General features: G+C 43.8%; 1 protein-coding gene across 4 annotated transcripts in view; it reads left to right on the top strand.

The window, feature by feature from the left end:
• The window catches only part of TENM4 (teneurin transmembrane protein 4), a 901,054-nt gene that overhangs the window by 824,559 nt on the left and 63,905 nt on the right, over nucleotides 1–12,590 (top strand). For all 4 annotated transcript variants that reach the window (XM_035330189.1, XM_035330205.1, XM_035330196.1 and 1 more), the window contains 4 exons: nucleotides 1,888–2,149; nucleotides 8,132–8,399; nucleotides 10,571–10,714; nucleotides 11,734–11,983. In XM_035330189.1, coding sequence (XP_035186080.1) covers nucleotides 1,888–2,149; nucleotides 8,132–8,399; nucleotides 10,571–10,714; nucleotides 11,734–11,983 — 924 coding nt within the window. The remainder of the gene's footprint in view (nucleotides 1–1,887; nucleotides 2,150–8,131; nucleotides 8,400–10,570; nucleotides 10,715–11,733; nucleotides 11,984–12,590) is intronic.

Raw genomic sequence — 12,590 nt, 5'->3', positions numbered from 1 at the left:
GCGCCCTGTTTTACAGATGCAGGAGAGGCAAGGCTGTTTCCCCAGGCAGGTTACCATCCCTGACCAAGGCTCGTCGAAGCCAAGAACCACTCACAACGGAGCAAAACAGAGGTGTTTCCAAATAAAACGTCTTTCCCACTTGCCTAAAAACGAGTTGGGCATCATTTGTAATGTTTGTTTCTTTCCTCCCGTTGCCCCTTTTAGTGCCCAGATTCATGCAAAGAGAGCTTCGCCCTCCTAGCTGCAGGGCTTGCCAAATGCTAATTGACTGTTAAAAATATCCTCATCAAAATACAAAATACAAATGCTGTGAGCCTTTGCTGGCAAGGACCTGCAAGTTACTCCTCAGGCTCTCGCAAGCCAAGCTCCATAGGTCTGGGAAGTCGATGTCCCCGGTTGAGCGGTAGAATAAACACGTCGTTAGGTTTTCAAAATGCTTTCCTCTCCCTCCCATGGACTCGATTTAACATTCTTTCCTGAATAACTCTATTTTCATAATTATATTTACTAAATGGCGCTTCAGTCTATAGTCCATAAAAAATAATAATAATAATAATAATCTCTTTAGTGATTGCTTGCCAAAGATTTTTTAGAAGTAATTTGTACCTTTTGTTTCCCCTCTGGGGATTTTGCAGAAGATCTGAAAGCCTCAGAATTAATTACAAAATAATTTTAGATACTTTTTTCATCATCTTCCTTACCTTGTAATTACCAGGGGCATCGAGGCTGGCTCTGGGCTGTCAGCATGCTTTCAGATCCTGCTCCTCATGCACAGAGAAGTACTTGGGCACGCAGCTCTAAAGCACATGAGCAGCAGTGCTGAAGCCAGGGAGCCTCTCACACAACTGCAAGCTTGTCATACACCATACAGCTGTCATACACCAGCTCCAAGCATCTCAAGTGAGAAGCAGAGAAGAGAAAACTTTCTGTGCCTGAAACACGCGTTTGGCATTGCAACTGAATAGATACTGAAGGAAAGAAATAAAAAAGCACAAACAAAAACAGGAGGTCTTCAATTTGTGCTGAAATCTCTTCCTTCCTCAGTTGTGCCTCTTGTTTGTGTCTATACATTATAGATATATCCTGTGGTGCTTTGTTAAATATAGCATGAAGGTAAAACAAACAGCACTCTCTATCCCAACATCTTTACATCAAGAGGAAGAATATCTTCCTTCTTGAGATAGCGTCCTTTCAGACAGCTCTGGAGGGCTGCCTGTTAACCCAGCATGATATTCTCTAACGCTAACGGGGACAGAAAAGCCACTTGGCTGGGAGTAGCATAGGATGAAGTTGCAGACTGTAATTGGACCACGGGCAGTGACTTACCTGCCCTGTTGTAAATGATTAAGAGTCAAAAAAGGATATGTGTATAAGTGCTGAGTGCTGGCCACAAAGACTGCCTTTCTGGTCCTCATTTCTTTCTTGTGCCTAGTACAGTAGGTTCAGTCTGAGACTGGACTCCACATGTTCCCGACTTGCATTAGGTATTAGTCAGGTTAGCAGTGGATGCCAAGACAATTTATATGCTGGCATGTCAGAGAAACCACTTTCCAAATAGTTTATTTCAGCATGTGAATTGATCCAATCTGTGACTCTGGTGGGATGAAAAATACCTTAAGAAAAAAGAAAATGAGCATGTGTGGTCAAATAGCACTAGAAAACCAATAGCATAACAGGCAAGGAAGCCAAGTTTGTATTCCTGCCTGTTCTACTTGCTCTTGCCCAACAAAAGCTTCTTGGAGCTGTAGTTTTTATATTTGCAAAATGTGAGTGATGGTATTCCTGTGGCCTATGAGGACTTGTGATTACATCTCTGCTACATATTTCCTTGCTACAAACACATGGGGTGTTGCTTGCACTAACCTTGTTTTCCATCTCTTAAAACAGCTTCGATCTTGTTACCATCGGCGGGATCTCCATTATCCTGCACTTCGAGCGGGCTCCCTTCATCACGCAGGAGCACACGCTGTGGCTGCCCTGGGATCGCTTCTTCGTCATGGAAACCATCGTCATGAGGCACGAGGAGAATGAGATCCCCAGCTGTGATCTCAGTAACTTTGCTCGGCCCAACCCTGTGGTCTCACCATCCCCGTTGACAGCTTTTGCAAGTTCCTGCTCAGAGAAAGGCCCTATCGTTCCTGAAATCCAGGTATGAACCCTATGAGCCCAGAAGAAGATAACCCAGTTCCTTTCTATCCTTCTTTTGTCTGCTTTGACCAAATTGAATATTATGCTTCCATGTCTTTCCCTACCCCCCTTGCTTTGCTAAAAAGAAGCATTCCTCATTTGTCTTCCCACTTTTCAGAGGTTTGCCAGGAGCACGCACTCACAAGCACACACGTAGCCAGGAGGTTTTGTTTCCCCTTATCCCTGAGAGATGGAGGCAAAGCGCTTGTGGCTGGCAGTGCAAACCTACGTTGGCTCTGCTTTGCCATCACCTTGCATCCCCAGGAGTTCAGCTGGGACCCCGTGCAACCTGCAGCGACATTCTGGCAGCCCTTTGGCTGTCAATACTCTAAAGCTCAGTGCAAGGCTTAGGAGCTTCTTATATTCATGTTTTTCTTCTGCTCAGGAGCAGCTTTCATCTGCTGGGCATTACAGACTTCAGTGGGAGGGTATTGAGTGTGAAATTTCTTGGGTTTTGAAGACACAGCCCTCAGTCTGCAACACTCCTGGGGCGTGCAGTCAGCCAGAGAACAGCCTGGCAAACAGCCAGCATGTGGAGCACCTGGGTTTTATTGCATTTCATGACACATGGGATGGCTGAGCAGAGTGGGAGGGTGGTTTTTTTTCCTCATCCCCATTTACCTGGTGTTTAAGGATGCATGGGTTGCATAAAGTAGTTGTAACAACTTGCTGCGGGTTCAAAGTATTTTGCTGAGTGGAAACTGAACGATGCAAACAACTCAAGTACCCATCCTCTGTAAAAATACTCACTGCTACACGTGTATGTAGCAGAATTCACGCTTTCCTTTCTTGGGCATGTTATTCCCTGGGTCTTAGATGCCAGCATTCAGTGTACCATGGGTACTGCTTTTAGTGACAAATAATAACCTGCCAAGGTAGAAATAATAACAAGTGTAGCGACAAATTGTGTGCTTCCTGCTCGACTCCATTGGGGTTTCGGTAGCGTTAATGAGGAGAGAAGTCACTTCATATCTTCTAATTGCAGAACACCAGGTACTGAACCAGGTACTGAACAAATGAAGCTAGTGGTCTATTTACCTTTCCCTCTGGGCCAAATCCTGTGAACCTTTCTCACACTAATTTCCAATTAGAGGCCCTGGGTTTGTCCCAGCTTAATTACTAAATAAGTCTCATATCTTGTAATGTCCATCAGATTGCAAATTCTCGGTTCAATTTTCACATCTCTTTTTCATATTCCAGCAAGCACCATGAAAGACAACGTTCAGGACTGAAAGAAGCAAATATCTGATACAGTGATACTATAATCATAATCTCACTCAACCTCACTCATTATTTGGTAGGGTGCTTGTTAGATTTTGTTAATTATATCTATCGAACTAAAACATTCTATAATTTCTCTTCAATAACAGTGTGTCCGTCTATTGACTGTGAAAGCAGCCAGAGATGTAGATCATAAGCAATGGTTCGATACGATTTCCTGACTATAGATGTGTAGTGCCATTTGAAATGCCCTGCAAATATCGTGCTTGGTCTCCAACTGGCAATTCAGAATAATTCTCCTATCAGTGTCTTGCGTTACATCTGCCAAACCCTTGTGAATGTCATGCATAACGTGGACATCCCAAATAGCACTGGACATGTGTAGTTATGGAATGTAATTAAGTGGGATTCATTCTGAGATTCAGGTGTCTAAATCAGGTGTTCACCTACAGTCGTCTGGAGGTGTGCTGGGTGTTCGAGCTCCTATTAAACCTGACAGAAATCTAATCAATACTGTTAGCAGAGCCTACAGATCAATTAAACTGACCATCTTGAAGGTATCAGATTCCCACTGACAGTATTGGTTAGATCTCTGCTGACTATAATCAATGCTTAGATGCCTAGCTCATATACACACACTTATAAGTCAATGACTGGATTTAGTTGCTGGATTTAGATGCTTAAACTGGAACTGAATCCAGATGCTTAAACTGGAACTGATTTGATGCTGTTTAAGGTGCCTTGAAGAGTCCCTTCAGACCTCCACCTGTAGCTTCAGGAAGGTGGAGACCCCAAGAAGTTCTCAGTCAGATTGATCATCCCCATGAAGAGGTTTTCAATACCATAGGACATCTCAAAGGCACCAGATGCCTATGCTAAGGTCACCAAATCAGGCCCTAAATGCCTCTCTTTCTCAAAATTCCTTATGAGTGTTGCATTCAAAAAAAAAAAGACTGGTAGTTTCTTGCCTTGTATACTGACAGAGTGAAGAGTAGCTGTAAGAAAAACGTGTATCCCTGCACACAGAAACAATATTTTCTACACTGACTCATGCAAAGAGTGGAAGAATTTGCTACTAGCACAAACATAGATCACCACCGAGGTTTGAAGGCAGTGAAAATTGCTAAGTGGTGAAAATCCCTCTTAAGTCTGAAGCTCCAGCTCTTCTGCCTGACCTGGTGGCTGGACCACTTTTGCTTAGGTTGTGATAAACTTCAAGAGCCCTAATCTCAGACACGGCATATGAATTTGTGTGGACAAAGCAGCAATTATCAAAGAGAAATAAGCACACAAGTCAGACATCTTTACTTTTGGTGCATTCAGAGTATCTTAAAGCTTATTTTTCCCTCTTGTCCCACTAGCCTCCTATTGGATTATCCTTCTCCCACCCTACTTTGTTGCTAGTTCAGAACTGCTTATAAACTACAAATGCATTTCAGATAATCTGAATTACCATTTGAACCAGATCTTCAAGGAGGCGCCTTCCAACACAATGCCTTGTGCTGCTCAGCGCCTTGGTACGGCTGCGCTGACCCTTCGTCTGAAACAGTAGACAGCAGAGACAGATCATGACAGAGAGAAATAATTATTTCTGACAGGGATTTGAACCAGACATTGCAAATAGTACCTCAGTGACAATTATTTCTGTCTGGCTTTTTCCTAAAGGGGTTACATATGAAGACAGATTTGATGCAAGGGACCACCTTTACTGCAGCTTGGCTCAGCTGGTCTCTGGTTGAGCCTGGTCCCAGCCCAGCTTGTTGCTGAGCTTCAAAAATATATTTTAAAATTCCTGGGTTTTCCCAGTTCTGTCATTTTTCAGCTTCCTAAGCGCTGAGATATGTAAATTAAAAAGGCCGCATTAGAGAAAGTAAATATTTATGAGCACAGTGGAACAGCACTTTAACTTCTGGATGTGTCCGTTTGTCAAGTGCTGCAAGCCCAGAGGTTGTAAGTTATCACTTGAAAAAGTGTTAGGCCTTGGATAATAGCTTAGAAGAGGTCTTTTCAGGGGGCAGATTACAACATTGGTCGTTATTTATAACTCTAACTAGAAAACCTGTAAGAGATGAGCAGGTTGTCTCATCAGGGAATTTTACTGCTTCGACATAGAAGGAACTGAGTGTGGGAGGTGCAGAAGTGGCTTGGAGAGCCCCAGGACAGCTGTGATCCCTTCCTGATGGGAGGATCTCTTGACCCACCTGCCTTCCAGCCTCTGTGCCCTTCGTATTATGAAAGCTGATTATTGCTGGGGAAGTATTTTCATAGCTCATTCTGGGTCCAGCACATGAAAGTATTGCAGAAGTGGTGCAGGAGAGAACAGGGCAAGTTATGACCTCTTGACACATCCCATTATCAGTCCAAGTTTTTAGGCTTGCTGCTAAGCTACTTACATCTTTCAAACTTTCCCAAAGGTTGCCAGCTTGTGCTGAAAGTGACCGTGTTGGGTGCTTACCTAGGGATGAAATTTTCTGAAAAGTAACAGCTAATTTCTTTTCCCGAAAGAATTGGGAAAGAAATGCCCTTTTTCACCATTTTGCACAGGAGAATCGGCACGCTATAGGGGATGTACACTGCATCACCTTCCAGAAAATGTCCCTGCATTTCTCCAACTAAAAATAAAAAATAATAATTCTAAGATCTGATTATACTTTAGCAGGTAAACTACCTGAAAATCCCATCTTTACTGAGTCTCCCCTATTATCAAAGCAGAACAGGGTCAGACAAAATTTTCCGTGCTGTCCTTCAGTCTTCTGTGAAATTCTGTGCTGGAATGGAGACCTGTGAGGTGAACGTCCCAGTCAGTCAGCAATATCCCCACTGCGTGGCTGGAGGAGAAAACGAAGCAACTCACCTAGAATACTAATGAATTTGGGAAAGGAGGGAAAGGGAGAGAACAAAGCAGGGGAAAGATGTTGATGCTGGTAGGTCAGGCCAAGAGCTACATTGCATAGGTAAGATGGGAGGGAGTTTTAAGCAAGCACCAGGATAAGTAGGGACAAATGTGAGGGCAGAAGATAAGAGTCACGGGGGAAAAAAGAGGCTTGAGCTGGACAGGGCAAAGAAGGACAGAGGTGAGGTAGGAGAGGACAACTTACAGGGAAGGAGAGAGGGGTGAAGGGGAAGAACTGTTATGGGTGAGTCAGAGGAGAGAGGATGGGAGCATGATTAGTGACATGGGAGAATGGCAGGTTATGGTCAGGACTGGGGAACATCCATGATGTTATAAGCCACATACCAAGGGCTTGATATTTTATTGGAAGAAAAAGCCAGGAGGCAAAGATTAGCAACTACAGAAGCCTACCAAGACAGCAGAAAAAAATGGAAGCTATATCGTTGGGCTGGAATCATCTCAGATACCAAGCTCCTTTCACCATGAGTCCAGGGACTCCTTTTAGCAACTGACTTAAACAAAATACTTACTGATAAACTCTTGACTCACTCTTAGAATCACAGAATCATTAAGGTTGGAAGAGACCTTCAAGATAATCTGGTCCAACCATCACCCTACTACCAATATAACCCACTAAGCCATGCCTTCATCCATCCATAGGCCAAGCTCGATACATTCCAGTTGCTCTCTCACATAAAGAGCAGCTCTACCACCTCACCTTCCTGGCCTGTCTTTCCCAAAAGGCACATAACCATCCATGAGAGCATTCCAGTCATCCCACCATGTCGCTGGAACTGCAATCTGATCGTGGCCCTGTGACCACACACAGGTCTCTAATTCTTCCTGTTTATTCCCCATGCTGTGTGTCTCACTGTATGGGCAATTCAGAGAGGTAATAGAGCATGTAGGTTTCCCAGGAGGGGTCAAAGAGGATGCTCCATGTATCCCATATGCACTGCCATGAGAGGCATCCTTACTTGAGCCATGGTTTGTTTACTACTCTCTCTCTGTAACTTTCCCCTTCTTAAACCTTTCCTAGTTTAAAGCCCTCCTTACCAGGCTGGCCAACCTGTTGGCAAAGACACTTGTGCCACTTAGTGAGGTGGATCCCATCTCTCCCCGTCAGTTGTCTATCTTTAAACAGGGTCCTGTGGTCAAAGGAACCAAAAGCCTGTTGCCAACACCAGTGGCACAGCCAGTTACTAGCTTGGAAAATCTGTCTGCTCCTCCTCACATCCTCCCTCCTCCCTGGAAGGATTGAGGAGAAAATGTCTGAGCTCCCAAATTCTTTACCACCACCCCCAGAGCTCTGAAATCCTCTTTGATAGTTTCCAATTTTACCTTAGTATCACTAGTGCCTGCATGGAATAGCCACAGAGAGTAACAGTCCAACGCACGGAGAACCCTTGGCACTTTTACCACAGTGTATCATATCTGAGCCCCTGGCAGGCAACAATTCTCTCTAGACATAAGGTCAGGTCAGCAGATAGGTGCCCTGGCAGGGAGTCCCCCACCACAATCACCCACCACTTCTTCTAGGTGTTCCCACCAGGCACGGGGTCTGTTGGCCCAGTTGCTTCCCCACAGCAGTAGTTGCCTACTACTTCTGTTCTCCAGTGTAACAGAGGTGGAGAAAGAGGAGGCATTCCTGCCTTCCAGAGCTAACTCTATAAATTATAAATCTGATTTCATAATTGATGCCTACTAGGTGTGCTTTTTTAGACGTGTCTACCAGAGCTTGTATAAAGGTGTGTTTGATTAATTGCAGCTTCACTGCCGTTTCCTGTCTGCTCGGAGCTGATTTAACGCTCCTGGATTGCTTTTCCACAGGCTCTACAGGAGGAGATTAACGTTTCCGGTAGTAAAATAAAAGTGAGTTACCTGAGCAGTCGCACAGCTGGCTACAAATCAGTCCTGAGGATCAGCATGACCCACCCCACCATCCCCTTCAACCTCATGAAAGTCCACCTCATGGTGGCCGTCGAGGGGCGCCTCTTCAGAAAGTGGTTTGCAGCTGCTCCAGACCTGTCCTATTATTTCATCTGGGATAAGACAGACGTCTACAGCCAGAAGGTGTATGGGCTTTCAGAAGCTTTTGGTAAGTGACCCCAGGGCCTGCATCTCTTTTTAGAAGCAGGCGAGTGGCAATGCACAAATGTTGTCGGAGACTGTTACTGCTAACACATAAAATGGTCCCTGCTGGTTCACTGCCGTTTCCTTGGAGAGGATTGGGCCCAGCTGTTCAGACAGCACACATTTTCCCAGCAGATGAAAGCTTATCTGTTCTCTGGCTCTTGGCCCAGCAGATGTCCTGAGCTGCTACCATCATACCCATGCAGAAGGAATAAACTGGGACTGGAGGCATTTGGCTACCTCTCACCTACAGCTGAAAGCTGTCAGCGCTTCTTTGAAATAAATCCCTAGAACTGAGTCTTAATCTCTCCCCCTCCTTCTGTCTGACCTTCAGGATTACCCTGATCTCCTAGTTTCCCATTTATTACCTTTTTAAGAATGTCATACCAAGATGGGATGGATACTCTAGGCATGGTGCTCTTCTCCTTTGTACCTTATGCAGCCGCTTACATCTGCAAAAGGCTGTCAGAAGCTGCAGGGCAGAGGATGGAAGGGCTCTGCATACTCTACAGGCCACATCCACAGCACCAAGCAGTAGGGCCCATTCCTCCCATTCTGCAGGGACAGAACCTGAAGTCCTCACTGCAGAAGGAAGCTGTGCTGTGGCTATAATCCCCATGCAGATACACACTGCATTCCAGTTCCTGCTGCCATCCCAGACCTCACCTAGTGAGCCCTGTGCACTGATGTTGGAGGGAACAGGGTATTTTGAGTGTGTAGTCAGTAAGATGATGCTGCTCTGCAGCTTTTCCTTCCTATCTGATGAACAGCCAGGGGAAATTCATTTATAGGTCTTGAGCAGAGCGTAGACTGGACCTTTCAGGATGCCAAGTCAATGATATTAGCAGCATGGGAGACATCCCAAACTAACAAATAGAGCTCTTGACAATAGAAGGATTGTTCCCTGGTGCCTTATAGCCCCACAGAACATAAGTCTCTCTAGAGATGTTTTCTAAGAGGGAGAAGAGGTGTCTTCCTTGTACTCAGCTGCCTCGAGTAGGCTGGGTGATACAACCTGCTGAACCTTACACAGTCTGGAGCCCAGAATAAGCAGCATGTCTTCATATCACACACTGAAATATTATGTTTACATGCTCTTCAAGATGCTAGATGAGCAGGTGATGCATCACTCCATGATGCAGCCCCAGGGTACACAAGCAGGTCTGAGGACATCAGCATTCAGGCTTCCAGTGATTACATCCACCAGCAGAGTGGAAAATATCAAGTCTTTATTTCCTGAACTACAGCTTCCCCTGATAGTGTGTGAACCTGCAAAGGGCAATATTTGATGGGGGATCCTGAGTTCACTTAGTGCTCAGCACTTTTGAGGATACCAGACTTTTTTTTTTATTTTTTTTCTTTTTTTTTGGCAAAAAATGAGATACATAATTGCTTTTCATCTGTTCAGAACTTAAAATTCTGCTCTGCTCCACCTGTTAGTACTGAAAAGATCTTGTAGGGCAGAAGAAAAGCAGACCAATGAAACTGGGTCTTGTGCTTCTGAGAAAATAATTATTCTGTCAAAAACATGATTCTCTTTCTACTGACATCATTTTACTCCTAAGTAACTCCAATACATTCAGCAGAGTTACTCCTGAAAGACTCTGATTAGACATCATGGCAAGTCAAACCACGTTTTGCTGTGTACCCTTTTGACATTAACAATGTCCACAAGTCAACCTGGTCTAAGGCTGCTGTCTCTGAGGGATTCACTGTCCCTGGCTTCATTTGTATAAGTCTTTACTTTCCAAGTAAGACCATGATTTTTAGCAAATTCCTGACATGCAGTCTTACATCAAAGATAGCAGACAGGAGTAAAATTCTCCCATGTAGGAGTCCAGTGCTGTTTTACTCTCTAGAATAGCCATTGTTTTAAGACCTGTCTTTAAAGCAGTACCTTTTAAATATTTAGCACATTTGCCCAACATCTACAGCTGTGTTGACCTTTTTAAATGCAGGATGGCCTTTAAAGTGGGAAATATTAAGACTCCACATTATGATGATGACATTTTAAATGAAATAGGCAGTTGCACTTAGAATTGTTCTTACCCCTGCTCAACTGAAATTCTGTTTGTGCTGATTGTGCATTTCCAGGTTACTAACCTAGGGGGTCTTTTGTTTCTCTCTTGCTCACAGTTTCAGTGGGTTATGAGTATGAATCTTGTCCTGACTTGATCCTGTGGGAGAAGAGGACGGCTGTGCTTCAAGGTTATGAAATCGATGCTTCCAAACTTGGAGGATGGTCCCTGGACAAGCACCATGCCCTCAACATACAAAGTGGTAGGTTGACTGTAGCACATAACAGGAGAATAATGCTATGTTGCAAGGCCCAGTTGCACGTCATCATTAAGAATTCAAGAAAGGGAAAGGAAAGAAGCATGACCAACACAAGTACTCTATCACGTATGCTAACAACAAATTATTTGTAGTGACTTGCATTTAGGAGCAGCACTGTGTGTGTACATCCAAGAGGAGCTAACCATGGTGAAGCAAATGAAAGCCCATCAAACATACAGGCATCTCTAACTTCACAGTGTCTTAAAAGAAGATGATTAAATATGAAAGTAATCCTCAAATAAGGGGAGTGAATTCAGATTGGAGCTACCATTGACTGTAAATCCACCCCGACACATCCTGCAATGTGTAAATGTACTTGCAGAAATGAGAGGCTTTGTGGGTTATAAGGGAAAATGGAAGGTGCCAGAGTCCTTGAAGGGAGCTCAAGACTGCATCAGGAAGGCTTGGAGGCTGATCAGCCTCCACTGAATACATTCAGAAATGGAACCGCTGTCTCTCTCTGAATGATAGCAGTGGTATGGGAGCAAACATCTAAATTCATCCCACACCACTGCTGAAAACACTACACTTATAAGGAACGTAAGCAGAGCTCCTCTGAGCTTTGCAGATGAAACATTTCTCTAGAGAATGCACCGTGTTTTTTTTTTCTCTTTATTTTTTATGAGCCTATGTGATTTTTTTTTTCCCTGGTAGGCTGTAAACTACAGGGCAAAGAGGGACAGAAAAGGAAGGTGAAAATTCATGAGATGCTGAAAACTGTATTTCATTCAAAAGCAAAGGTGGTCTTGTTCTCCCTCTATACTTTTATTTTGCAAGAAATGTAATGGGGCTGTAAAAAAAAAAAAAGCTTACTTCAGATAAGGGGGTCCTCCTTGAAACCATCACAAAAAAATACTAGGAAGGATGATACACCCCCTTGCCACTTGATAGATTCCCCAGCTGGCATGCAGCAGTGCCATTGTGTTACCCTTAATTTCCTTATTACTCTTTCCTCTCTATAGGCATCTTGCACAAAGGAAATGGGGAAAACCAGTTTATTTCCCAGCAGCCGCCTGTAATTGGAAGTATTATGGGCAATGGCCGTAGACGTAGCATTTCTTGTCCAAGCTGCAATGGGCTTGCAGATGGGAACAAACTCCTGGCTCCTGTTGCCCTAACATGTGGGTCTGATGGAAGTCTTTACGTCGGAGATTTCAACTACATCCGAAGAATCTTCCCCTCTGGCAATGTCACCAACATACTGGAGTTAAGGTACACTATGCTGCATGTGGCTGTTATAATTATGCCATTACATTCTGCACAAATCTTGCATACCCAAAATGAGAAAAACATTTAATGCAAAACACTAAAACAGAAAAAAAAAAAAAAAAAAGAGCTGCCCAGATTTGCCTCTTCTGCAACTCTGCTGATTTTGACTTACACCAGAGAAACATCGGCCTAGCAAGATTTCTTTCAGAATTGAGTCATATACCAAAAATATTGTCACATTTTTTGTGCTGCTGAATCAAACTGTGTTAATGTCTCCCCTTCAGTCTAGTTAGAGACCAGTGGGAATTCTTAAAATTAACAACCAGCCTCCGGGATAACCTAAACTTGGAAGGACACAGCACTGATGACAATATGTAGAGGTTAATCAGGACAGATGATCATTCATACTTAAGACAGGATGATCACCCAGGGAGTCACAGATTCAGGGCTTTTTCAGTTGTTTTTGAGGGACAAACACGTATCAGCTCCCTGCAGTCTCCAACTGAACAGCTGTGTCAGGGTAAAAATATAGATGGATCATTTTGAAATGAGTGAAGCATTTCCTTTTACCCTAAATAACAAAGAAAAAAATATATAAGGAGAAACAGTG

The sequence above is a fragment of the Oxyura jamaicensis genome, chromosome 1 (genome assembly GCF_011077185.1).
Source record: "Oxyura jamaicensis isolate SHBP4307 breed ruddy duck chromosome 1, BPBGC_Ojam_1.0, whole genome shotgun sequence".
In the NCBI taxonomy this organism is placed as follows: Eukaryota; Metazoa; Chordata; class Aves; order Anseriformes; family Anatidae; genus Oxyura; species Oxyura jamaicensis.
The sequence above is the reverse complement of the archived record's forward strand: the minus strand, read 5'-3'. Positions and strand labels throughout refer to the sequence as shown.